This window comes from Pseudomicrostroma glucosiphilum, assembly GCF_003144135.1.
Source record: "Pseudomicrostroma glucosiphilum strain MCA 4718 unplaced genomic scaffold BCV69scaffold_4, whole genome shotgun sequence".
Taxonomy (NCBI): Eukaryota; Fungi; Basidiomycota; class Exobasidiomycetes; order Microstromatales; family Microstromataceae; genus Microstroma; species Microstroma glucosiphilum.
Genome location: NW_020289916.1, coordinates 932,158 through 956,422, shown reverse-complemented (window position 1 = coordinate 956,422; position 24,265 = coordinate 932,158). Strand labels below are relative to the sequence as shown.

The following is a 24,265-nucleotide window of genomic DNA, read 5'->3' as shown; positions in this document are numbered from 1 at the left end:
CAAAAGTCCAGCCAGCCAGCCGAGGGCGGGGCGGAGCGGCGGATCTAGATTATTTACAGACTGGATGGATGTGCGTGAGAAACAGGACGGGCGGGCGGGCGAGCGAGCGGGCGGGCGGCATCCTCGCATCCTAACGCCGGTGGGGGGGGAAGGGGGGGGGGGGGATCGTTTTTCATGGGACGATGATGATCAAATCATCCATCATTCCATCTTCGGAACGCAGGCGACATACATACATACATACATGCAAGCAATCGATTAAACTCCGGGTCCGAATGACTAAGGAAATAAAAAAGAACAAGTGTCCATGGCAGGCCTGGCCAGAGGGGCGAGTCGAGCACCACCCCTATTGCCCCGACCCCTTTCCCCCACTTTCAACGTAGCCGACTTGAGCCTTGGCCCAGAGGTGCGGCCATGATGCTCTTCTCCCAGCTGGCATCATAATTCGGAGAAAGGCTAAAGAACATCATCGTATAGCAGACCACGACAATTGCAATCGATCCTGCCAAAAGGGCAATTGCAATCTTCTCGTGCGCTGGTGTAGCATAGGCACGGTGACCATCTGTGCTGTTGGAGTCGCCGGGATTCTCAGTGCTAGCAGTGTCTGGATACCGCGTGTTGTAGTCGTCGTAGAAGAGCCTCTGCAGGGAGACGTTCGACGAGTACATTGGGTAATCTTGATGGGACACATTGGCAATGAAGTCCACTGTATGGTTGGCCGGGAAGCCGTAGCTAGTGTACTGGTTCTGCTGGAAGTCCAGGATGAACTGCGATCCTCTGTCCAAATGGTTTGCGCCCTGCCATTGAGCCGCACACGATGTGGTACCGGGCCCATTGTCTAGTAGACCAAGGCCATAGGCGACTCTACGTTGCAGATAGCGCTTAATGACGAATGCTTGGTTTGCAATGACGTCCTTTCGCGCATACGACGTCAGCTCCGTCTGATTTCCATTCAGCCCATATGGCCAGGAAGTCGGAGAGTCGGTAGTAGCGCCAACGGGACACGAGGTGTTGGAGTATGCAAAGTTGCTTGTGAGCCAAGCCCAAGAACCAGGGTTACCGACCCAGAAGCGTACGTTGTAGTCGTAATTCTTCGACTTCTTCAGCACTGCATACCTCTGCGCTGCCTGTCCACCTAGAGAGTGACCTGCTACCACAATCTGGTTCATGTTGGGGAATTGAGCCTTGTCGGCAAGCATGTCGGTAAAGACGTCCATGATCTCGTACGAGGTGAGCGTCTTGTTCATGACGGGCAGCTTCGTGTGGGATCCCGCTTGCCACAGTTCACCTCCAAAGGCAAATTCATTGGCGCGACCTGCGCCTGCTGTAATGTCCTGAGTGGCCATGAAGACGGGTGCGAGAATCAAGACAGAGTCATTGTTGATACCCCACTCGGCAAAGTTGGTCGCCACAACCGTCAGGGCATTGCGCATGAGATTGGCATAGTTCCACGCATCACGAGGCTGGAAAGCAAGAAGAGGTGACGCGTCAGTACATGGCCAGAATAGTTCAGAGAGCAGCGAGCCCCGACTTGGCCCTAGACGACAACCGTTCGATCGCGCCTACTCACCTTTCCTGGCCACACAATGATTGCCCTCTTGATCTCCGAGGGTGTGTAGACGTTGTTGGTAACGTAAAACGGCATAACTCCACTTCCCGACTTGTCGGAATTGTAGATGGTCAGAGACCTGTTAAGCACGAATCCAGGCGTTTCGGGCAATTCCTGCCATCCACCATCCTGTGAACCATTGGTAGCCGCCGAAGTCTGGAAAAAGACGTTACTGTTCCAAGGCAATTGAGATTCATCACCGGTATCGGCCGTGTACGAAAAGGCAGACGCGTCAGATCCTGTGCTGTTGCCCTTGATGTAAAGCTGGTCATCGGCTTCTGTGGCGGCAGTAAAGGGATCGGATTGGGAGAGGGCTGCAATGGCCGTCTGCACAGCTCCGGAATCGGCTCGCCGCAAGATACGAGAAGGGATATCGGGCTGATGTCTTGCATGTGGTGAGTGTAGCACAGATAGATCTCCTGCAGTCACTGCTGAGGGTAGAAGAGGCAGCAGACATAGGGAAGATGTCGCAGCAATGACAAGCAGCGTGACTATTGTCCTTGCGATGGAGCTAGACCCTGACCGGGACGAGGAAGAGGCGTTTGCCATGCTGAGCAAAGACACAACTACAGCCGTGGGTCGTTGGTGGTACAGAGTGCAACAGACCTCAGCAGAGTGCCTTGAAACCTGACCTAGTCTAGATGAGAATGAATGATCGGAGAGATAGGGAAAAGGGAAAAAGGTCGAGGAGGGAGAATGCAAGGGCTGTACAACAATGAAGCTAGGAAAGAACATAACACCGGAATCGCGACACAGACTGATTGACGTCTGCCCTCCTCCTCCTCCTCCTCCGGCCTCCTCCTCGATGGGGGAGGGAGATGCAGAGTTGCAGCCCTGCCCTGTCCTCGTCTGCCCCTCTTGGAGAGCAACGAGGGGCTTCGCTGCTACTGCCCCCCCTCGGCGCCATCTCCGTCACCCGCACGCACACGCACACACACACACATACACACACCTACGCACACAGCCTCGGCCTCGGGCTCGGCGCCGTGTGTGTAGGCAAAGGGGCGGTAGAGGCCTAAGAGCAGAGGGGCTGCCGGCGGCGCGCCTGCCTCATCTTCTTTCGGCAAGGGGAGGGGGGGAGGGGGGGAAGGCTAAGCAGGCAACACGGGACACCGGGGGAGGAGAGCCTGGGGCGCTGCTGCTGCTCCTCGTGCCGAACAAGGCGAGTGGCGCAGGCGTACGCACGGCGGACGGCGCTTCTGCCGTGCGTCCCTCGCGTGCGCTCACGCCTCCCTGTTGTCCCTTGCCGTGTGGTGCAGTCGCCGCGCCTCTCCTATCCTGCCCAGGGGGCGGAGAAGAGGAGCGCTAAGATGCCGGGCTCAAGGGCGTTGGCCAGCTGAGATCTCGTGCAGTGCAATGCAAACACACACACACGACACGAGGCAGCGAGCGCCAATCGATGTCTTGCTCGCGGGGAGTAAGCTGTCAGGGGTGCCTTGAACCTTAGGCTCGACAGTGGAAGCCTATTTGCGGGCAAATGATGTACCGCAAGCACTGCCGGGACGTGACGCGATCGACTTGATACGTACGATTCGGCGGTCCCAGATCTGATGAAGGTGGTACTAGTGATCTTACAACAAGTAGACGAGGTATAGAGGACAACAGATATAGGAGCGAGTGCGATGGTAGAAGACGCAAGAAGAATGGACCAGCAGCATCAAAAGGAGTCGTCGCCATCTGCTTCTTCCTCCTCGTCGCTACTCTCCACAATGGCTCTCCTCCGCCCAGCGCCTGCCCTAGCTGTCCGCGTAGCCTTGACAGGAGCAGCAGCAGCGCCCCGTCTACCACCACTAGTAGCAGCAGCAGACCTTCCTTTAGCTCGTGGTGCCTCATCCTCTTCGTCGTCTTCATCCGCAGCTGCAGGCTCCTCCTTCTCCTCCTCTTCTTCTTCTTCCTCTTCTTCCTCGCTACTCTCTGCTTTCCTTCCCCTTCGCGATCTTCCTCCTGCACCTCCTCCCCTTGCCCCACCGCGTCCAGCAGCACCCCCCCTCGCTGCACCCCTCCCGCGTCCCCTACCAGTAGCAGCTCGCGCCGCATTGGCCTGAGCTTTGGCAGCCTTTGCCTGTCCGCCCCTCTCCAACTCCATTTCCTCTGACCCCTTGAGATGGAATCCCTCCAGCGCAGCCTCAAAGTCTTGCAGCTCAGTCTCCGATACACCCGTTGAAGATGCACCAGCTTTACCAGCGCCGCCACTGCCGCCGCCACCAACCTTTGAGCCGCGCGCCTTCTGGATGATCTCGACGAAGCGCTTGTACACGTCTGGATCGCGTACTTTGTCTTGATAGAACGGCAGACCCTCAATCAGCTTCTTCATCGATCGCTCTGACTTGAATGGCAAAAGGGAGAGACAGAAGGCAATGTCCCTCCATTGTCTCTCCGCAGTGGTCAGCCTGAATCGCTGACAGAGCTTCTCAATGACGTTTTCGGCTTGCTTCTCCTTGTCTATAAAGGTAAAGATGAAGCGCATCGTGCGTTCGAATGTCTCTTCGTCCACAGCATGCTTGCCAATACTCAGGTGAGAGATAATGTCTGGCAAGTTGTTGTAGACTGCATTCTCCTTTATCGCCAGCTCGGAGAAGAAGAGCTTGGCAAGGTTGGACACACGCGCCTCTGGGTCCTCGAGACACTTGGCCATCTCTCCCAATTGACCCTTGACTTTGATCATACCGTTCAGGATCAAGTGGGTCAGCACCATGAGTGTGTGCTTCTTCACCCCGAGATCCTTGTCGTTCAGCCCAGCGTAGAGTCGATCCGAGTCGGCATCAACCAGGTTGCCAAAGGATACAGCAATGTCTCCTAGAGCGATGACGACGTTGGAGCGGGTGGTTGGGTCCGAAGAAGTGCTGAGGATGTGCAGCAGAAGGGCGAGATGGCGCTCGCAGAACTTGGAAGAGACGCACATGAACTTGCACAAGGTCAGGACGGCTGCCCGTCGCAAGTGATCCGAAGTGTAGCTCTTTGGGTTGCTCGCAATGTGCACGACAAAGGGTCCAAAGAGAGCCAGTAGGGACCGGCCACCGTAAAGCAGCTCTTCCTCTCGGACTTGGCCCATCGTCTCGCCGACTTCGTCTTCGACATTTCCCGCCACTTGCTCCAGCTCGTCTCCTTCGGCTTCCTCCGCGGCATTCTTGTCGGTACCCGCGCCTTTGCCTTTGGCTCCCGCTTTGCCTGTCTTCTTGCCGCGCCCGCCGTTTGTTACGGCGGGTGCATCGTCCCCTCCCTTGGCAATCGTGTCTTGCAATGCCTTTCTGCGCTTGTACTCCCTTTCAACGGATTCGAGGTAGACGATCTGCTTGAGAGCCACGTGTCCAACGACGAAAACCATCTGTGCGAGGAGGAAGGCCGATGCCGAAGAGCCGAGAGCGGGGTGAGAGGAGCTCACGTTGGGCTGTTGGCTCTCTTCGTCTCCTGGAGAAGAAGCTCGACCCGCCCTCGTCTCCCCTTCCTTTGCGCCGAAGACTTGCAGCATGAACCACTTGACAATGTCACCGCACAGACGGTCAGGCTGCTCTCCGAGCTCGTATATGACCTGAATACAGTTCTCTGCGAGTGAAAACCATTCGCCCTTCTTGTCTTCCTTGCCGGCTTCGTCGGCGAGACCAGCCGATAGGACAGCGGCCCGCAGCTTGGCGAACATGGGATGGGTCATGGGAAAGCGGGTACGCTGATCAGAGAGAGCACCCTTGACCTTCTTAGCGGACCCGCCCACTCTGCCGAGAGCAACTGCAGTCCACTTTGCAAGGACAGGGTCGGCTTTGCCCAATGGTGCGAGGCCGACGCCGAGGAGCACATCGATCTTGTCCTGAACGATCTGCCTACGGCTTGCGGCAAGCATACTCAGGATGATGATAGCACCTCTTCGTTGACTCCTCTGAATCTTCTTGCCAGCTGGAGTGGCATAGACTGCCCAAAGTCGATCCACCACCTCGAGGGGGATCAGCTTCTCCCCGCTCATGGTCGAGATCAGCTCTTCTAGCGAGGTGAGCTCGGCAAGGGTGGCACCTTGAGTACGCTGAACCAGATTGCGGGCAATAAGTCCGATGTTCTCCTTCTCGCTCAGATGGTCCAGAGGGGAGAAGTACAAGCTGGTGTACACTTCGACTAGACGCCCCTTGATACTTCTCGGTGCGGTGCTTGGTCCACTAGCGCCGCCATCTCGCTCTTCAGCGCCAGCAGCTCCAGTGACTCCACCTGCAGTAGGCTCAACCATGACATTGTCCTTCATCCAGACCAGGTGTACCATTCTTCGCATGCCTTGCTCGGCGCCAGGAAGCTTGTACTCAGCAGCAATGCGGAAGAAGTCCATAGCTTCCAAGGCTTCACCCTTGTTCGAGGAGAAGAGAAGCTCCTCCAGAGTAGGCATGGAAGTGGAGAGAGACTCGATGAACGAGAGTGCATCAGCATAGTAGCGATATGTGAGGCGAAGACGGTTCAGCATCTCAAGGTCTTGAGGCGAGAGTTGCGCGGATAACTGCTCAACAGTGATGGACTTGCGGCCTGCTGACTTGCGAGGTCGTCGCTTTGCTGTCGCATCGGCAGCCTCTGTCTCATCAGCGTCGTCTTGCTCCTCCTCCTCCTCATCTCCTTCGAGGTCTTCCCCCTCTTCCTCAACGGGCAATTCTATGCTGCCACCAAGCTCCTGCATCTTCTTTTGGATCTCCTCTACTCGAGTCCTCCACACTCTCTCCTCAAGCTCTCCTCCGTGCATGAGGCCGTATGGGTGAGTCAGGACCAATCGCGCAAGTAAGGTGATAGCTGCCTTCCTTGCAGATGATGACTTGTCCTTGAGCGCCCTTTGCGTAAGGGACAACAGCCGTGTCCTCTGCGCAGGGAACTTAGCGGGAAGATCACACAGTCTCGTGCAGATGTTGAGGACCTTGACTCGGACATAGGAGTTGACGTCCAGAAAGCGTTCCATCAGGATCTTCCAGAAGCCTTCAATCTGGCGCGTGCGCACCTCTTCCGAAGTCTCTCGGGCCTCGTCATCTGCGTGCGCTACAGACGCATCGGCATCACGGCCTCCCCCTTGACTGGCAGTGTTTGGCAACTGGTCATCTGTCAGTACTAAATCTCTGATGAGCAGATAGAAGATCTCGACGAGAGCGTTTCGTAGAGGGTATGCTTCAGAGTCGATGAGCTTCTGGAGAAGAGGGATTGTCTTGAAAGTGGTCCGTGGGTTCGTCTCTGTGAAGGCGACAAGGAAGCGAGCGAAAGATCGGGGGACTTTATTCTCCATGCTGGCCGTCATTGCCAATCCGCCGCCGCCTGAGGAGAACTCTCGGTTTGCAATCTCTACCAGTAGCTCTTCTGCAAGTCGAGGAGAGTCGTACTCGAGGCGAAGCACCGTGAGCAGCTGAGCAACAGCCTCAGGCAGATGGTCATGGTATTGCAGCATCTGAAGCAGCAATGGCTGGACTGTTTGGGCTTGACCATGACGCTTGACCGACAAGCATGTGATGCTGAAGACGTGCGTCTTGATATCGGCATTTGCTTTCAAGTTGGACTCGCGATCGAGGAGTGCGAGACTGGGTCGCAGAAAAGCAGAAAGTATGCTCTCGCGGGGCGTCGGCAGGGGATAGAAGAGATTGGAAGGGAACACCTGAAGGAAGTTCGAGGTGACTTGCAGTAGCGATGGGAGGAGAATCGTGCTCCAGGGGAAACTTGATGGGGAGCTCGAGCTACCGCCTGCACCTCCAGACGTTGCCTTCTTTCCTCTGCCTTTCGACTTCGGTGCAGCGGCGCCTGCGCCAGACCCCGACGCCGACGTCGTGTTGGCTACATGATCTGCCATGACAAGCAACCAATTTACCAGGAACGCCCACATCTCAAGAGGTTCGCAATACATCTTCCGTAGTTCCTCGGGCGTGTAGCCATCTTCGTCATCACTGTCATCGAGCATGGTCCCAGTCCGGTGGCCTGTGCTGACGAGCTCTGCATCTCTCTTGATCGCTGCGACTAGCTGCGAGAAGGCAGAGGTGATACCATCTGCGACTTTACTCCTGGCATTGTCCTCAAGGTTCTCGAAGTACTTGAGCACCGTGCGCAGGTTATTCCAGAGGTCCTGTTCTCTAGGTAGCTCCTCTGGCCTAGTGAGAGCGAGCTGATCGATGAGGTTGTTTAGGAGAGCATTTTGCTCGGCTGTGGAGAGCGTTGAGACGTCTATCTCATCGGAAGAGATGCGGTACGAGGACGGAGCCACGGCGTCCAGACCATCGAGCTCTGCCGCGAGGTCGAAGTGTGTGTAGGTACGGAAGGGTGAGTCGTCCATGGCGGCTGACGCCAGAGGGACGATGTAGGGAGGCGCGCGCTAGATCAGAGAAGACAGGTAGGCGCCGAAGGGGAGGATGTATCGAGGCTGGCTCTGCTAGTGGGTCGAGGGGAGCACGTCGAGGTGTTGGTGTAGGTGAGTTGGTGAAAGTGTTGGTTGCCGGCTGTTGTCTGTCCGTGTGTGTGTGCGTGTGTGCGTCTCGCGTTTCCGTTCAGACACGTGGGCGGCAGAGCGGAGCGGAAGCAAAGGAGGCGGAGCGGAGCAACACGACGGAGACGTACACGTAGGAACAAAAGGGCCTCCAGGTCAAAGGACAGCCAGCTGGTACTTCCTTCTCCCCCTGAACGCATCAGATATCTCGAAGCAAGGTTTCAGCTTCCTCTTTATCGTGATGGTGAGTAGACTTGAAAGGCTCTCCAGAGCTCCGTCTGCCGGCGTATCGCTGCTGGAGCTGCTCTCTCACCTCCCCCTCCCTTCCCCTTCTTTCTTTGCAGGAGCAACAAACCAATGCCCCGCCCGAGGCTCGAGCCATTGCTGTCTTCCTGCGCAATTCCTCCCTCGTACCCGTGAGGAATGGTATTCTCGGTGGTACTCGCTACCCGTATTTCCATGGCACCCGGGCCGTAGCTGCTCTGCTCTCTCCCTCATACGCCAAGCTAGCTTCCAAGGCAAAGCTGCCCCTGCCTGTTCCACAGGATGAGGAAGACGCAGAGAGGATCTTGCACGGCATCTTACCGTTTGCTTTTTTCTTGAGAGTGGAGAGAGGAGAGCAGGTTGGACAGCAGAAGAAGAAGGAAGGGGGAATGACCGAGAGGTTGAGGGAACTCAAGGTGGTGCAGCAGCAGATGTTCAAGAAGGAGATGGTGAGTTGCCGTGAGATGGCATGGAGACGATGAGGTCTCGGATGTCAGGCCAAGCTGCTCACCTTGCTGACTCTTCTGTTCACTTCGGCTTTCTCGCTCCTGCTGCCAGCACTACGCCTTCTTCTTCGAGGGGTCACAGCTACGTGTCCAGCTCATGGGACTGGGAATGGTCGTCATCCTCCTGGCCGCCGTGATGTTCCCCCTGTGGCCACCGATCATGCGTCTGGGTGTATGGTATCTGTCCATCGGAGCCCTAGGCATCATCGCACTCTTCTTTGCCGTTGCTATCATCCGGCTCATTCTGTGGGGAGCAACGGCTGTGTTCGGACGGGGGTGGTGGCTGTTCCCCAATCTGTTTGCTGATGTTGGCTTCGTGAGTAGTACAAGACTTGACTTCATTACCCAGACACACACAAGCTGACCCCTTGCGAGCGTTCCATTTCCTTTTTCCTCCACTCTAGGTCGACTCCTTCATTCCCGTGTGGGACTGGGACGTGCCTGCTCCACCCAAGAAGGTCAAGAAGGCAAAGTCGCGACCGCAAATAGAAGGTGGTGAGGGCAGCTCAAAGGCACCGGCAGCGCTCAAGGCTGCAGCAGGCAAGGGCGAGTTAGGCGTGTCATCAAAGGCGGGATCAGGTACCAGCACGCCTGCCAAGGGCAATGGTACTGTGAGTGAGGTGGCTGCTGCCCCTGCGGCAAAGGTGAAGAGAGAGTCAGATAGGCTGGGCGACTTGGATTGAGAGATCAGGAAGTCCTCAAAGCAACGAGGCTCATGAAGACTTGTGGCACTCAGACCTGCAAGCTGGTCTCGGTGGAGCTGCTGCAAGAGCGCCTACTTTGGGGCAGTCGGAAACATCATCGGCCTGCGAATGTCAAGAGAGATCGCGAGCTCTACCATTATATCCTTCATGTCCGTCACTTTCTTGATCTGCACGACCGTCTGACTCTTGACAAGGGTGGTGTAACCGGCCAGGATCGGGTCGTGGCGTGAGTGGTGACGGTGGAATGCGGGAAGAAGTGGGAAGCTTCCCCGCGCGGCCGAGGCGGAGTGAGACACACAGGCGGGGGGCGTGGGTTGGACGTTGAGCCATTTGCAACGGAAACGGTCTCCACCAGCAGCAGCAGCATCCCCTCCTACACCAGAACCCATACCTTGAACACCTCTCTACCCCATTCTACTCTCGGCTCCTACCTTCCACTCCCACTGCACTCACACTCCTCACGTCATGCTGTCCCTGTCGCAAGCCAGCGCGGCTTCTCGCCGGGGTCTGCTCCGAGCAGGCGCAAACACACCTTTGGCCGCACGCCGCTGTCTCTCCACCTCGTCTGTTCTGAGCCGCCCAGCATCGCAACGTCAAACCTCTCCCCTCGTGCAGTCCACTACCACCTCTGCAGCTCGCTCTCTCGCTCCTCGTGGCGCACTACTGAGTCAACAGGCTCGTCTCTTCCATGTCTCACATGTCGCTTGCGCCGAGACGGTCAAGGTGCCGTCAATGGCAGAGTCCATCTCAGAAGGAACGCTGAAGCAGTGGAGCAAGAAGAAGGGAGACTTTGTCAATGCCGACGAAGAGGTTGCTACCATTGAGACTGACAAGGTGAGTGTGCAGTCGCAGTGCAAGTTGACAGCGGCAGTCACACCAGAGTAGACGTCCAAGTCGAGGCGGCGCTGGCAGGAGCTCCTTCTGACTCGGCCCCTTGATTCGTCCTTTGTGCAATCCCAGATCGACGTCACTGTCAACGCCCCGCAATCCGGTACCATTGTAGAGCTTCTAGCCAACGAGGAGGACACTGTCACCGTCGGCCAGGACCTCTTCAAGATCGAGCCCGGAGAGGGCCCATCTGAAGGAGAGAGCAGCAGCAGTGGTGGTGAGAAGGAGGAGAGTAAGCCAAAGAAGGACGAGGGAAGCAAGAAGGAAGAGGACGGCTCTTCAAAGAAGAAGGAGCAGGAGGAGACAAAGAAGAAGGAAGAGCAACAGCAGGCCGAGAAGCAAAAGAAGGAGCAGAACTCGCCTTCGGAGCAACAAAAAGACGACAAGAAGCCATCTCCACAGGGCAAGAAGGACGACAAACCTTCGCCTCCACCCAAGAAGGAGTCTTCTCCCTCGTCCTCTTCGTCCTCTTCTGAGTCTTCGAAGCCCACTGCTGGCTCCCGTGGAGAGCACCGTGTTAAGATGAACAGAATGAGGCTCAGGATTGCCGAGAGGCTGAAGCAGTCGCAGAACACTGCTGCCTCCCTCACCACCTTCAACGAGATCGACATGTCCGCCCTGATGGCCTTCCGAGCTCGTCACAAGGACCGTCTGCTCAAGGAGCAAGGCATCAAGCTCGGCTTCATGGGAGCCTTCACCAAGGCCTGTGCCCTCGCGCTCAAGGAGATTCCTGCTGCCAATGCCTCGATTGAGGGAGATGGACTGGGAGACACGATCCTGTACCGCGACTACGTCGACATTTCCGTTGCCGTTTCGACCGGCAAGGGATTGGTCACGCCTGTCATCAGGAACGTGGAGTCGATGAGCATCATGGAGATTGAGCAGGCGATTGCTGATATGGGCAAGAAGGTGAGTTGACGAGGCAGAGACTGAACAACAGACTAACGAATTGACATTGTACTGACCACATCATCGCGCCTTGACCCTTTCCTTTCCAGGCCCGAGACAACAAGCTCACCCTAGAGGACATGACTGGCGGATCCTTCACCATTTCCAACGGAGGTGTTTTCGGTTCCCTCTTCGGCACCCCCATCCTGAACTCTCCTCAGTCGGCCATTCTGGGAATGCACGCAATCAAGGAGAAGCCATGGGTTATCACTGATGAAGCTGGCAACAAGACCATTGGGATCAGACCGATCCAGGTCGTGGCGCTGACGTATGACCATAGGCTGCTGGATGGTAGGGAGGCAGTCACCTTTTTGGTGAAGCTGAAGCAGTACATTGAGGATATGGGAAGCATGCTGTTGTAAAATGTAGTCGATAGCAGCGAATGGGAGGATTGGAAAGAAACCTCCGCGGGAAGACGAAAGGGTGATAGGGACGCTTTCTTCTCTTTGCACTCATCTACAACCCGACTGAAAAAATCAATAAAGCACTCTCTTGACTTTTCGCGTGATAAGAAACACTTTACGCAGTGTGACAGACAAACAGACAGACTAAGGGACGGCGATGCTGATAGAGACGTGATGTATATGGACAGTGCAGCTGAGCCCACTTTTCGGTATGGAACGGTAAGCCATTCGCTCCGCGGACAGTACAGTAGCGCTCTCAGAAGCTGTCCTTGAGACTTGCTTCCAACAAGCTGCAGAGCGTACGTTGTGCTGTCTGGGAAGTCTATTGCTCTGTGAGCTCGCTTCCTGGTTGGAATGTGTGGCACAAATGTCAGCGAGCCTTTCGACTGTCATCATAGAGGAGAAGTGACTGACAATGCGAGATAGCGATGGTGGCTGTGCGATTAGTACTTGACATCTAGAAAGAGGAGTGCACAAAGGGAACCTTCGTTCGACGAGTCCAGAGAAAGGGTGGCGAGACAATGGGACATCGTTGGAGGCAAGTTGGACCCTCTTGGAAGTCGGGTGAAGCCAGGTCCGAGAGCAGTCACAGAGATGGGGCTGAGCAGGAAGGGTCGTTATCAAGACGTCATGACTCAATGAAATGACGCTGCATTGAAACGCGCGCGGTGCTGGCCGCTGACGAAGGGCAGTGGGATACGGTTCTCTTCAATCTGCATATTGCTTCATCCGGTCATGGATGTTCTGCTCGGTCTGTGAGTCTGGGGGTGATGCTTTCTGCCCCCCTGTCATCGATGCTAGGTGGCAGTTGTCATATCTGTGTGGCAGCCAGAGTGTCGCACTGGTGCGATTGAGAGGTCCGAAGAACGCGCAGACGATCCATGACTTTGGAATCAGCAACGTGTGACAGTGCGCAAAGACCTCAGGTTCTCTCTCACACACATCAGAGGCGGTACTTGGTCTGCCAGTGGGGTTCGAGCCCGTGACGATTTCGTGTTGTTCAGGCACACACTTGCGCCCGTTCAGCGAGGTAGTATCAAAGGATCATGATCTCTGTTCCTTCCTTGAACGTGTAGCGTAGGCTCTGCTCTGCGGACCCCAAGCACACCTTGGTTTGCCGTGAGGTCATGCCTCCCCAGTGCCCATCGCTGCTTGAGAGGCGGGTGCAGCCTTGAACGTCGATATGGGGTGAGAGGGGTCGACGGGCTCGAGGCAAGTGACGAATGTGCGCATGAGTGGTGTGGATTGCTCGAAAGTATCTGTACTGACAGTCGGGGCAGTGTCTCACCACTAGCTGGTAATCGGGCGTGTAGCTCAGGGGTAGAGCGCTTGCTTAGCAATACAGTGTTCACCGCTGCATGAGGCCCGGCGTTCAAATCGCCGCTCGTCCATATCTTTTTGCGTCTTGGCAGGGCGCTGATCTTTTGTTCGCAGAGACATGGTCTTATGCCTACGTTGTCTCAAATCGTCCGAGAGCTTATAAATTGGCTTCACTCATCTCCTAGCACGGCTATCATGCTCTATGTGTACCTTGCACCAACCTCCTGACCGCCTGCCCTGCGTAGCTTTGGCGGATCGCTTGCGTGGTAGGCGGCCGGAACGGATCCGCGCAGCGAAGCTTCTCGTGCACGGCCTTCCGCTCGATTCTTCCTTGTGGTACTCCCCGCTTCCTGCCGCGCTCCTCCCTCCCTACCCCACACTTCGCCAGATCCTCTTCAGTCATGTCTACCTGGAACAAGGTGAGCGACTCGAATAGTAGCAGTACTTCAGTGAAAGGACATCTGCTAACACTCCGCCCCTACCGCTTTGCCTACGGTCTTTACTTGCTTGCAGCACTAGTCAGTAGCTACCTCTACGCCCGGGAAGCCACCATTGCAGTCCTTTCTGACCCTTGCAAACCCCCGCTCCCCCTCGCTCGCCTCACAGCCACTGGAAGACCAAGGGTTGCAATGCCTGGTCGAAGCAATACTTCATCGACCGCCTCGTCTCGCAGCCGGATGCCACCACGTCCTTGCCTTCCGGCCAAGAGCTGTCCATCTCTCGTCTCGACTCCTTCGAGGGCGACGTTGAGCTCGGCAACCGCAAAGGGAAGCTCATCACCATCTACGACGTCGACTTGTCCTTCGTATGGGTAGCAACTGAACCTTCTAGCTCGACGAAGATCGCACAGGGCAAGCTGCGCTTCCCCGAAGTGTCGCACGAGGTGGAGGATCAGGGAGACGAGTACACCTGGGAGAGCACCCTAGACAGCGATGTCGGAGAGGGAGACGCTGCGAAGAAGCAGGAGATCTACAAGGCAGTCAAGAGCGATTTGGTAAAAAAGGTCCTGCCTGTTCTAGAGAAGTTCCGGGCCACGCTGATTGATACCCACGCCAGGGATCTCGGCCACGAAGAGTCTGCTAGTGGGGGCAGTGGAGCTTCCACGCCTGCTGCTGCTACTGCTGCTGCTCCTTCTGCCAAGCCGGCAGCTACATCGAGCTCTGCATCGAAGCCAACCACCACCAAGAGTGGAGTGACCGTCTCCAAGGAGACTATCGAGCTGGAAAGCAGAAATGCGTGCAGTCAGGCAGACCTCTGGGACCTCATGACCAACCAGGCAAGGATACCCATGTGGACACGGGCCCCAGCGCAGGTGAGCAGAAGGGTAGCAGGCGATGATTGCAAAAAAGGAAGCCTCGTTGACCTCGTGCTTCCCTGAATCTCCCTGCTTTCTACAGTTTGTTCCCCTCCCTGACCACGCTTTCAGCCTCTTCAATGGCAACGTCACCGGCAAAGTCGTTTCTGCTACATCTCCCTCTGAGCTGGTGATGTCATGGCGACCACCTACTTGGCAGCCCGCAGACCACCATGGTACTCTCAAGCTCAACTTTGTTCAGCAGGACGAAAGCACGCTTCTGAAGATCAACCTGACTGGCGTGCCCGAGGGAGAGGAAGAGAGCGCAAAGAGTGCCTTGGACGAGTTCTACCTCAACGGACTCAGGAGGCTAGGTCTGGGCAGCATGATCTGAAGCCCGGGCTAGTCGCGACAAGACGGTGATTTTGAGGCGGATAGATGGGCGAAGTGGAACAGAGATGGTGTGAGGCTGAGAAGCCAGAACCGTACAGCTAGACTTCTGCACTGGGGATACAAGCTCCTGAAAGAGGATGCAGCTACGTCTGTCCGATGTGATTTTCAACTTCATCGATAGAACTCATATACATTTCCATACATCCGTACCATCTCCCTCTCTCCTTTTGTGTCAGAGTACAGGAGACCAACACTTTGGCGCGCCACGTGGGACCCGCATGGCCCGGTCGCGATGTGACATGCAGAGGATCAGATCTTCCTGCCACTCCTCCTCGCAGCGCTTCTCCGATTCCTCCTCTGACACCTCGCACATCATCCTGAAGATCCTCCTCCTCCTCCTCTTGACTTGTCGTCAGGATGAACGCTCCTCATCCTTCCTTTCTGTTCCAAGCCGACGATCAAATCGAGCTCGGCAGGAGGAGAGCAGCTAAAGCAGCGCGGCTTTGTGTGCCCTCTTCCTCCTTCCCCTCTGTCGCTTCACCTCCCACTTCCGGCTCCGCTTCATATGCCTCCCTCGGCCACCCAATCTTTCTCGGTACTAAGCAGGACGATGTAGCTGAGCTTGCGCTGGGAGGATCGGGCGCTGATGGAGGGCGGGAGAAGGTGTTGGACGCGCTACTCGAGGTGCCTGCAGCGGGTGGAGCTAGTGGAAGAGGGATGTGGACTGCTGAGAGTGGAGGGATCGTGAGAAGGGTGGACTTGAGTGTAAGTGAGGGCGTGCAATAACGAGGATGAGAGATATGAGCAGCTCTCATGTCCACTCCTCCCCTTCTTTCTCGTTTCCAGACTGGCAAGACGACAGATGTAGTGCTAGCACACAAAGCGCCTGTATCCGCTCTGGCCCTCCTCCCCCTCCCCACTGTTGGTCAGTCGCTCCTCTTCTCCTCGGGATGGGACAAGGTCATTCATATCCATCTCATCGTCCCGCTCTCCCCCTCGGACAAGATCCCTGCAAGCCCGCGACGTCTGAAACCGCTGCTGACCATCGCGGCTGCTTCGACGGACTTTATCAAGGCACTGGAGGTACTGCCTGAGCAGGGGGTGCTGCTAAGTGGGGGAAGCGAGAAGGTCATTCGTATCTGGGACTTGAGACCGCTGATCGCTTGGGCGCAGGGCACACAGGGTAGCCAGGGGGTAGAAGCACCTGTACCTCGATCGGCTGGCAGCTTTGGAGAGCACACGAGGGGGATTACCTGCATCACATCGCTCCCGCCTCCTCCAACAATTGGCAGCTCAACCTCCGCCACTACTTCAGGCGATCTACCTATGAGTACGACCATCTACTCTGCCGACTCGATGGGGCGCATCTTCCAGCTCTCTCTCGACTTGGGCGAGCATGCTGGCAAGACCTCCAACGGCGACACCGCCAGCACTAGCAGGAGCACCGGCAGCTCTTCTCTCCCTCCTCGCGCCCGCCTCGTCATCCAGCGAGAGCTTCGCGGGCCCGAGACGGCCGTTTCGGACATTCATGTAGGCTGGAACGTCCAGCGTGAAGAAGTCGACGATGACGACGACGATGAGGATGGCACTCACAGGCCAGTCACAACAGCCGGTGCTCTGGTGAGAGCGCAAGTGTGGGTAGCAAGCAACGACAAGAGCGTCCAGCTTTTTGTGCCCTTTGAGCGGGATACGCGCTCCTCAAAAACCTCCTCTAGACCATCGACATCAAAGAGGCTCCCTCTGAACGGATCCTCGTCCTCCTCCACCACATCTTCTACGACCCTCTCACGCGTCTCTAAAGTCGGAGCAGCCCTCGGCTCTCAGCCCCCTCTGGCACCCATCCTGGCCATCAGACACCCAGACTATGTCAAGAGTGTACTCCCACTCGCTGTGGCTGCGGCGTCGGAGGCGGGCTTTGGTAGCGCTGCTCTGCCAAAGAGCGTCGTGGTGAGCGGGAGTGCGGATGAGGATATACGAGTGTGGAAGGTTGCGGGCCTGGGGGGAGAAGATGCAGATGCAGAGGACGCTGAAGACGAGGAAGAGGAAGAGACAGGAGACGAAGCTCGGCAGCGATCCCTCGACGGTCAAGTGCAGCGCAGCAGCCCCGCAAAGCTACTCAGACGACAGGAAGGTCACTGGCACGAAGTCGAGAAGCTCCTGCTTTGGTATGGATCGCTTCTACCCGCTTCTGATAGAGGCACAGTCTCCCTCTCCAAGCTCGACCTCGGCCCAAATCACGAAGAGGAAGGAGCCCAAGCTACTCCCTCCCCCATCCCCTCTGTTTCTCAAGAGGAGCAGAGCGCAGGCAAGGAGAAGGCAGAATGGCACATCATCTCAGCCAGCCTAGACGGCTCAATCCGTCGCTGGCCCCTCGCCCACTTGCTAGAGCCGCAGAGCATCGCCGAGCGCACTCTGATCGAGAAGGGGGCGGACGCCCTTCCCGGTGCTGCTCATGCAGGTGCTGATGGCAGTGGAAGTGGAAGTGCCGGTGGGAGCGCTGGCAGCAACAAGGTCAATGGGAGCGGTCCTGCTTCTCAGCCCGGGAGGAAGAGCGGCTCCGGCGCAACTGGGAGTGGAATGACGGCCGAGGAGGAGCGTGAGTTGGAGGAGCTCATGGGGAGTGATTTAGATGAGTGAGTGAGTGAGCGAGTGAGTGAGCGACTGAGGAGCGAAAGTGGAGACTTTGTCAGATGGGTCAGACTCGGACGACAAGACGAGAGACGAGGGACAGAGGACGGGTAAGGGCGGAAAAGACAGATGAAGTCCAATTGAATGATAAGACGAGGCGAGTGGAATCGAGCCGGAGAGAATCGGAGCGAGCTGGTATGAGACGGAGGAGTAATTGTACAATAGAGCAAATCTTTCTCAAAATTGAGACCACGAGAGATCAAATCGAGTCACGAAAGCTACGAGGTACGAGTCGCGTAATTTGGGTATATAGGGACGCATGTCCGTGTCTGTGTCGAGTCCGGGGAGCGTGAAGCGTGCAACTCTCAGATGACCCACTCTTCTCCAAGGGCATAGTCGTCGAGCCTGCAACGAAAGACAGGAGGAGCAGAGGCGAAGCAAGGTCAGAACATCTCCCTCTTCTACCTCCTGCACGACCAGCAGCCAAGCAGTACTCACTCATCATACATCTTCAAGCGCTTCTCCCTCCCCTTGATCTCCAGAGGCGCGTCCTGATCATCGCCGTCGTCGTTGTCTTGGTTCTCCTCGTCTTCATTTTGAGGCCTCTTGGCGCCACGAGCCTTCATCTTCTGCCCTCCTCCGATCTTCGAGCGCGCAGAGGCAGAGGCAGAGGTGGAAGAGCTTGCCACTTTGCTGGCCACTGCCTTTGCCTTAGGCTTAGACTGGGCCTGATCTTTGCCCTTCGCCGTCTTGGCGAGGGCGACATTGCCCGCCTTGCTGGTCGCGAAAGGTCTAGCAGCGGACGTGCTACCAGCGCCAGCAGTACCAGCAGTAATAGCAGGAGCGGCGGTGATGGGAACAGGCACGCTCTTGGAGTTCTGCGCACTTTTGCGACTGCGCTTGCCAGTGGTCGTGACTTCGGGAGTGGACGAGGGAGAGAGCGCACTCCCTCCGTGTTCCTCTTCTTCTTCTTCCTCAGAGGGAGGAACCTGCTCTGCTTGCTTCTTCTTTGAGGATGTCTTGCCTGTGCTGGTCGCCACCGCCGCAACCGAGACTCCTCCACTCTTTCCCTGCCCCTTGCCCTTGACTCCGGCTGCACTTCCCTCCTGAGCATCAGGCACCTTCGGTCCCTTTCTGGGGTTTGGGCGACGAGGCTTCTTGGTCGGCTTCTTCTTATCGCCTCGCGGAACTTTCGGAGCATAGAGGTAGTCGTCGGTATCCATCGAGGCATCGTCGTCCGAGAATACAATCTCGTCCTTGTCGGCAGAGGGTCGAGCCAGATCAGATGGGGACGAGCGAAGCAACGCTTGCAGCGAATCTTGGTCTATGAGAGAAGAGACCTGCGAGGCTGGCTGAGCGGGGTGGAAGGAGGCGAGGGAGCTGATTTCGTCCTGCTGCTCCTCGTGAGCCGAAGCGGGCTTCCTCTCGTCATCGAAGTGTACTCGCTCCTGAGATGGACCCGGCAACACCTCTCTGCGTTGCTTGGCCTTGTTCGCCGCGCTCTTCTTGAGTACAGTGTAGAAGCCGAATTCATCCTCTTGATCTCCTTCCGAAGTGCCCGTCGTCTTGCTTCTCCTCCCCTCGGAAGGCTCCTGATACTCCTCAATGGGTGGAGGTGCCAAGCTAGAAGCAGATCCTCGATGCTGTCCGCTATTACCGACAAACGACCTCACCCGCTCGAGCTTGTTCTCGGTAAGCTGCCGTCGAGTCTTGGCCTCTTCGCTATCTTCGCTTCCGGAGGGTTTTGCAGGCCCGAGCTGACCCTCGGCATCGCTGAGCATCTCCTCATCGAGCAAAGACTGGAAACGGCTTTTCTTCGTCGCTTGCGGTCCTTCCTTGCCCTTGGCCGCAAGAGAATGAGCATGAGCAGGAGCAAGGGCAGGGGAAGCAATAGGCGTCGAGTGGGCAGGCGCGTCTTTGGTCTGGATCAAGGAGCTATCGGCGGGTATAGCTGCCGTCGAGACGCGAGAGTCATCGATGTAGGAAGCCTCGAACTCGGCAAGGGAGTCGACGCTCGGCTGGCGCTGCTGGCGCTGCTGGCGTTGAGGCAAGGCGCGTCGACGTGAGGCAGGCAAGGGATCGTTCTCTTGGTCTTCGGCGATAGGTGGTGGTGGTACAGTCGCGACCTTCTTGGCAGCAGCTCTAGAGGTGGGCGTGGTACTTGTAGATGTAGCTGGCTTGCCGATTGAGCTCTTGGCTGTAGATGAGCTGCTCGAAGCTGTCCTCGTATTGAGTTCCTCAAAGGCCAGTGGCGCTCGTCTAGTACGCGATGAGGTGCGAGTGCCGGCATTGGCAGGCGAGGAGCTGGCCGGCTCTGCGGGGGCGACCTTGGCAGCTGTTCCCCTCTTAGCGGCGCTCTTGGCTCTTGCCGTCGGCATGGCTGCTGACTGATACAGAGTCTTCGAGGTCCTCGTACCTTGTACCAGTGAGAGCTTTCCAGGACAACGTCTGTAGCTGCTGAGGTGTGCTTGGTTGGTAAGGACGGAAAGAGGGTCGCGTGTGGAGAATCGATTCCTCGCCGCCTTTCCGTCTTGCAGATGGAAATCTAGACTGAATTGCCCCGCCCACCTTGGCTTTGATCCTCGGTCCATCTGACCACGACCACCACCACCTCGAACCTCGTAACCTCAATACATACAGACATGGCATCCGTAAGTCAATCCTCATCCTCCTACCGACTACAAGCAAGACGAAATCTGACAGCACTTACCTCCTGCTCCACAGAAATCCACCAGCAGCAGCAGCAAGAGCGACCCGGACCAAATCACTCTCATCTCCGAAGAAGGCGACTCTTTCAAAATCTCACGCGCCGCCGCCTTACGCTCAGGGACTATAAAGTCGACGTTGCAGGGGACTTTTGTAGAGAGTGAGACGAACACCGTCAATTTACAGATTCGGTGAGTGGGCTTGAGTGAGAGGGAGAGAGCGAGCAAGGAGGAGGAAAGGTCGGGATACGGAGAGGGATGGTGGGGGAAGAAACTATAGCAAGGTCAAGGGTGGCAACCAACTCCAAACAAATCCAACTCACTCCCCTTCCCTCCCCATCCCCCTACTGCCTACTCACTCAGCTCCCCCGTCCTGGAAAAAGTCGTCGAGTACCTAGAATGGGCTCACAAATTCTCCGGTGCCTCCGAAGGTACGCGCGTTCCGGATTTCGAAAAGCAAATCCCACCTGAGCTGGCCCTGGAGCTTTTGATGACGGCGGATTTCTTGGATGTTTGATGAGAGGTAGAAAGAAAGAGGGGACGGTGTTGTTGTATATAACTTGTCTGGAGGGAGGTCAAGGGAGATAAATAGATGGGAAGCTCATGAAATGTATGCATACAGACGGACGGACACAAAAGCGCTGATTAATTGATAGGCTACGATTTAGTACCGGGTCGCAATAGCGTTCTAAAGGATACGGATATCAAGCCCTGCCTCTGCCTTTGCAGCTCAAGTTTCTTTTACCCAATCCTCTACTCGTCCCTCCCAATGATCTCCACCTCCCAGTCACCCCTCACCAGCGCCCTAGGATCCTTGATCACCAGCCTACTAGCCTTGCTCGGCGTGGCTCCACCTTTTGACTTCTTCCGTCCAGCTCCAGCTCCCGCCGCCTCTCCAGCAGTCCAGGTAGTACTCAAAACATCCTCTCCACTACTGCTACTACTGCTCACACTACTTCCTGTGCTGCTACTCAGGAGCAGATCCCCCTTGACGCGAACTTCGTACCCGGCCTTGCGCTCCTCTAGACCTAGGACGATAATCTTCTCGATGCGGACCTCGCGAATCGCTTCGGCGAATTCGTTGCTGGGGTCGTACGGTGGGCTGAAGCCTACGGCCGTTGAAGATGAAGGGGAAGACGAAGAGGCAGCAGCAGTGCCTTCACTGGCGCGCAGCATAGTCTCATCTCGTGACTTGATTACATGGCGTTTTCCACCACGCTTCGTCTCGAACGTAAATCTTCGCCAGACAAAGGCTCCCTCCTTGTAGTGGTACGTCTGTCCATCGTCGAGGTAGAGAGTGCCGCTGGCCCTGACACCCTCGGGAGAGTCGGCTTCGTCGTCTAGGGCGATGATCAGGGTGACTGGATCGCGCCAGCCTAACTCGGCGGCTCGCCTCACCCGCTCCCTCAGAGGGAGAATCGATCCACCTCGCTGAAGAAGTGGCGCTTGGTCGCCGAGAGGTGCCTCTACAGGCACTCGATTGTCCTTGCTGGGAGAGTGCGCTCCCCTGTACACTTCGCCAGTGAAGAAGTTGTAGTAAGGTCGATTGGCATCCGAGAGGTAGATGCTCACGTGGTCCACACCTTCCTTGACAGCCGGCTTGACCAGCAGTCCAGAGTCACCAATGTAGTACTGGTCATCAATGTCCAATCCCGCTTGATCATTGGGGAACATGAGGAATTGAGGTCGCAGTACCGGCAAGCCACTACCTTCGTCGGACGCCTCACGGAAGGCAGTGGTCCAAATTGGAAGCATCTTGTACCTCCATCTAATCAGCTCTCGCACCCAGCTCTTGAAGGGCTCTTCGAGTAGGAAAGGTTCGCGACGCTTCGTGTCGATGTGTGCGTGAGCTCGGAAGAAAGGCTCAAAGATACCCGCTTGGTACCATCGTGTGAGCATCTCGGGCGAAGGATCGCCAAAGAAACCGCCGATGTCGGCTCCGCAGAAGCTCATGCCGGCAATGTTGTTGGCGAGGATCATGGGGACACTGACGGCGAGGTGTTCCCAGGTGCCGAGATTGTCGCCGGTCCAGATGGCTCCAAAGCGCTGGGTACCCACCCACCAAGCTCGACTCAGCACAAACGGCCTTCGCTCCAGCTTCAGACCGCTGCCTTCTCGGGCTCTGAGCGCTTCGTGCGTAGCAGCGTGGAAGAGTACACCATTGATGTTGTGGATATCGCGGTGCTCCCAGCCTCCGTGGTGCTTGACGTCCTTGGGAGACGTGACCTCGGGTCCGTTGAAGATGGCAGGCTCATTCATATCGTTCCAGATATGAACGTTCCGCGCATTGGCTCTAATGGGGCTCTTGCCCTTTGAGTCTAGCGTGTACTGCTTTTTCCACCAGGTCGTGGCCAGAGGATTGAACATGTCAAGCCAGCTAGCACTACCGCTCCAACACCAACCTTCATATTCTCCGTTCCCACCGGGAGACTTGACAAGCACCTCATTTGACTTTGCCTCAGAATAGAGCCAGTAGGAGTCTGTGCGCTTCAAGTGAGGATCGATGATGATGACCAGCTTCCTGCCCCGGTCATCCAATCCCTGCACCATCTTCTCCGGATTGGCAAAGTTCAACTCATCCCAGACTCCGTACATGTGGTCCTTTGAGTACTCGATGTCGAGCCACATGACGTCCATCGGGATGTCCTCCTCGTCGAAGCGAGACTGGACATTGAGCACATCCGAATCGCTCATGTAGTTCCATCGACATTGGTGATACCCAAGCGCAAAGGTCTGAGGAGCAGTCGACCTTCCGACCAGCTCAGTGAACTTCTGGATATTCTTCGCAGGCGTATCGTCTAGCATAATTAGCAAATCGAGAATGCCCGACTCCGCGATCCAGTGAGTCTGGCTACCAGTCCTGGTGCGCTCAATGTCGATCCAAGTCTCGGCTGCACTGAGGAAGAAGGCTGACACGGCACTGCTTGATGACTGTGCATGCATGATCGGCACGCTTCCATACAGAGACATTGCGCTGTCTGCATCGTACTCGAACACGTCCGTGTTCATCAGACGGTAAGGATCGGTGAAGTCGCCTTCCTTATGCCCCTTTGTGCTGCGAAGATTGAGCGGCGAGGCATGTTCTGGAATACCAAAGAGGAATTGTTTGCCAGGGAAGGAAATGTCCAAGGACAGTGCTTCGGGTCCCTTTGGCTTCGAGTCGGGCTTCTTGTCCCACATTTCTTCCCACTCGCCGCTGTCGTGCTCCTCAAAACCAGCCCACTGCTGCGCTTGCGAGGCAGAAGCTCCTCGCTTCTGGAAGACCAGAGCGGGCTTCTCATCTGAAGCAGACTTGTCACTGTCTTTGTCATCTTGATCGCCTTCTGACTTGACAGGCTTGGGTCGGAAGTGCTCCATGTGCAGCAGACCTCGCTCATTGAGAATGACCTGGGGCTCGCCAGCGCGGTAGAAGGTGGCCTTGAATGGTTCGTACTCAATCTTGACAGAGTGAGACCCTTGAGGACCGAAACTGAAAAGTGAAAGCGAATCGAAACCGCAAGGTGAGATCTTGTGTACACTTCGCAGCCATCTTCCACCGCCCTGCACTCACGTAGCAACCGTCTCTCGATCCTTGTGCTGCACGTCCACCTCCCCTTTACCTGCAATTACTGGCTCCCTCTCATACGCCCACTTTCCCGCTTCGTCATACCTCTTCCACCCTCCGAACTTCTCTCCCACCTGGTCCATTCTCACCCTTGCAGTTCCATCGCGATGGAAGGTGAAGCTGATCTCAAACTGCACATCCGGGTAGAGGGCGCTCTTAATCGGGGAGCTCAATGTAGCCTTCTGAACGTCGAAAGTCGGAGGAGAGGAGGAAGAAGGGAGAGAGTAGGGAGAGGAAAAGTTCTTGACACTCGAGGTGTAGCTGGAGAGACGACGTAGACGACGGCAGAAGGACGAGTCTGCGCATTTCTTGAAGTCGTGATAGCGCACCGCTTGGGTCGGCGAGGTGAAGAGGAGGAGAGAGGTGAGGAGGAGAGAGACAGGAAGGAGCAGCCGCAGCAGCGTCGAAGAGACCATCATGATGAGAGAGGGATAGGATTGACGATCTGTCCTGACCTCTGAGATGAGATGATGAGATGGTGAGATGGTGCCGAGCAGAGCAGAGCACTTTGTCGCTCGGCAATGAACTCGAAGCATTTCTTCCCTCAATGCACTTGGCTTGACCGCGTTTCTGCACAGAC

At 56.4% G+C, this 24,265-nt stretch overlaps 9 protein-coding genes and 1 non-coding gene across 10 annotated transcripts; 6 read left to right on the top strand and 4 right to left on the bottom strand.

Annotated features, from left to right (window-relative positions):
* Positions 1-318: 318 nt before the first annotated feature.
* On the bottom strand, positions 319-2,158 carry BCV69DRAFT_307240 (hypothetical protein; the record flags this gene model as incomplete). Its single annotated transcript, XM_025494692.1, has 2 exons — positions 319-1,463; positions 1,571-2,158. The coding sequence occupies 2 exons, from the start codon at positions 2,156-2,158 to the stop codon at positions 375-377; spliced, it is 1,677 nt and encodes a 558-aa protein (XP_025349201.1). The 3' UTR covers positions 319-374.
* An 899-nt stretch (positions 2,159-3,057) lies between these two features.
* BCV69DRAFT_281949 (ARM repeat-containing protein) lies at positions 3,058-8,001 on the bottom strand. Its single transcript, XM_025492174.1, has one exon. The coding sequence runs from the start codon at positions 7,875-7,877 to the stop codon at positions 3,267-3,269; it is 4,611 nt and encodes a 1,536-aa protein (XP_025349200.1). The 5' UTR covers positions 7,878-8,001; the 3' UTR covers positions 3,058-3,266.
* A 177-nt stretch (positions 8,002-8,178) lies between these two features.
* Positions 8,179-9,808, top strand: BCV69DRAFT_162961 (translocation protein). Its single transcript, XM_025489441.1, has 4 exons — positions 8,179-8,271; positions 8,372-8,740; positions 8,850-9,113; positions 9,202-9,808. Exons 1-4 carry the CDS (start codon positions 8,269-8,271, stop codon positions 9,478-9,480), a joined length of 915 nt encoding a protein of 304 aa, XP_025349199.1. The 5' UTR covers positions 8,179-8,268; the 3' UTR covers positions 9,481-9,808.
* A 56-nt stretch (positions 9,809-9,864) lies between these two features.
* Positions 9,865-11,844, top strand: BCV69DRAFT_281947 (dihydrolipoamide succinyltransferase). Its single transcript, XM_025492173.1, has 3 exons — positions 9,865-10,335; positions 10,462-11,298; positions 11,388-11,844. Exons 1-3 carry the CDS (start codon positions 9,967-9,969, stop codon positions 11,697-11,699), a joined length of 1,518 nt encoding a protein of 505 aa, XP_025349198.1. The 5' UTR covers positions 9,865-9,966; the 3' UTR covers positions 11,700-11,844.
* A 1,200-nt stretch (positions 11,845-13,044) lies between these two features.
* On the top strand, positions 13,045-13,132 carry BCV69DRAFT_t15. The gene has a single exon. It is a non-coding gene; the product is annotated as a tRNA-Ala (tRNA).
* Positions 13,133-13,282: 150 nt separating this feature from the next.
* On the top strand, positions 13,283-14,958 carry BCV69DRAFT_289913 (hypothetical protein). The gene is made up of 4 exons (XM_025493686.1): positions 13,283-13,480; positions 13,575-13,579; positions 13,668-14,373; positions 14,459-14,958. Exons 1-4 carry the CDS (start codon positions 13,463-13,465, stop codon positions 14,747-14,749), a joined length of 1,020 nt encoding a protein of 339 aa, XP_025349197.1. The 5' UTR covers positions 13,283-13,462; the 3' UTR covers positions 14,750-14,958.
* Positions 14,959-15,165: 207 nt separating this feature from the next.
* On the top strand, positions 15,166-17,385 carry BCV69DRAFT_298231 (hypothetical protein; the record flags this gene model as incomplete). Its single annotated transcript, XM_025494194.1, has 2 exons — positions 15,166-15,513; positions 15,595-17,385. 2 exons carry the CDS (start codon positions 15,166-15,168, stop codon positions 17,383-17,385), a joined length of 2,139 nt encoding a protein of 712 aa, XP_025349196.1.
* Positions 17,336-19,998, bottom strand: BCV69DRAFT_311728 (hypothetical protein). Its single transcript, XM_025494879.1, has 2 exons — positions 17,875-19,998; positions 17,336-17,781 (listed from the first exon to the last, which is right to left on the bottom strand). Exons 1-2 carry the CDS (start codon positions 19,965-19,967, stop codon positions 17,742-17,744), a joined length of 2,133 nt encoding a protein of 710 aa, XP_025349195.1. The 5' UTR covers positions 19,968-19,998; the 3' UTR covers positions 17,336-17,741.
* On the top strand, positions 19,988-20,714 carry BCV69DRAFT_281944 (POZ domain-containing protein). The gene is made up of 3 exons (XM_025492172.1): positions 19,988-20,027; positions 20,101-20,273; positions 20,445-20,714. Exons 1-3 carry the CDS (start codon positions 20,019-20,021, stop codon positions 20,596-20,598), a joined length of 336 nt encoding a protein of 111 aa, XP_025349194.1. The 5' UTR covers positions 19,988-20,018; the 3' UTR covers positions 20,599-20,714.
* A 120-nt stretch (positions 20,715-20,834) lies between these two features.
* On the bottom strand, positions 20,835-24,104 carry BCV69DRAFT_298228 (alpha-glucosidase II precursor; the record flags this gene model as incomplete). The annotated part of the gene is made up of 2 exons (XM_025494193.1): positions 20,835-23,550; positions 23,632-24,104. The coding sequence occupies 2 exons, from the start codon at positions 24,102-24,104 to the stop codon at positions 20,835-20,837; spliced, it is 3,189 nt and encodes a 1,062-aa protein (XP_025349193.1).
* Positions 24,105-24,265: the final 161 nt, after the last annotated feature.

Bases quoted from the DNA above. Each gene is read 5' to 3' on its own strand.
- BCV69DRAFT_281949 (XM_025492174.1), bottom strand. From the start codon at position 7,877: ATGGACGACTCACCCTTCCGTACCTACACACACTTCGACCTCGCGGCA.
- BCV69DRAFT_281947 (XM_025492173.1), top strand. From the start codon at position 9,967: ATGCTGTCCCTGTCGCAAGCCAGCGCGGCTTCTCGCCGGGGTCTGCTC. The intron at 10,336-10,461 runs GTGAGTGTGCAG...GTGCAATCCCAG, and splicing joins CTACCATTGAGACTGACAAG to ATCGACGTCACTGTCAACGC. The intron at 11,299-11,387 runs GTGAGTTGACGA...TTTCCTTTCCAG, and splicing joins TTGCTGATATGGGCAAGAAG to GCCCGAGACAACAAGCTCAC.
- BCV69DRAFT_311728 (XM_025494879.1), bottom strand. From the start codon at position 19,967: ATGGACCGAGGATCAAAGCCAAGGTGGGCGGGGCAATTCAGTCTAGAT. The intron at 17,782-17,874 runs GTGAGTACTGCT...CTTTCGTTGCAG, and splicing joins CGCTTGAAGATGTATGATGA to GCTCGACGACTATGCCCTTG.
- BCV69DRAFT_162961 (XM_025489441.1), top strand. The intron at 8,741-8,849 runs GTGAGTTGCCGT...TCCTGCTGCCAG, and splicing joins AGATGTTCAAGAAGGAGATG to CACTACGCCTTCTTCTTCGA. The intron at 9,114-9,201 runs GTGAGTAGTACA...CCTCCACTCTAG, and splicing joins TGTTTGCTGATGTTGGCTTC to GTCGACTCCTTCATTCCCGT.
- BCV69DRAFT_289913 (XM_025493686.1), top strand. The intron at 14,374-14,458 runs GTGAGCAGAAGG...TGCTTTCTACAG, and splicing joins GGACACGGGCCCCAGCGCAG to TTTGTTCCCCTCCCTGACCA.
- BCV69DRAFT_281944 (XM_025492172.1), top strand. The intron at 20,274-20,444 runs GTGAGTGGGCTT...CTACTCACTCAG, and splicing joins ACCGTCAATTTACAGATTCG to CTCCCCCGTCCTGGAAAAAG.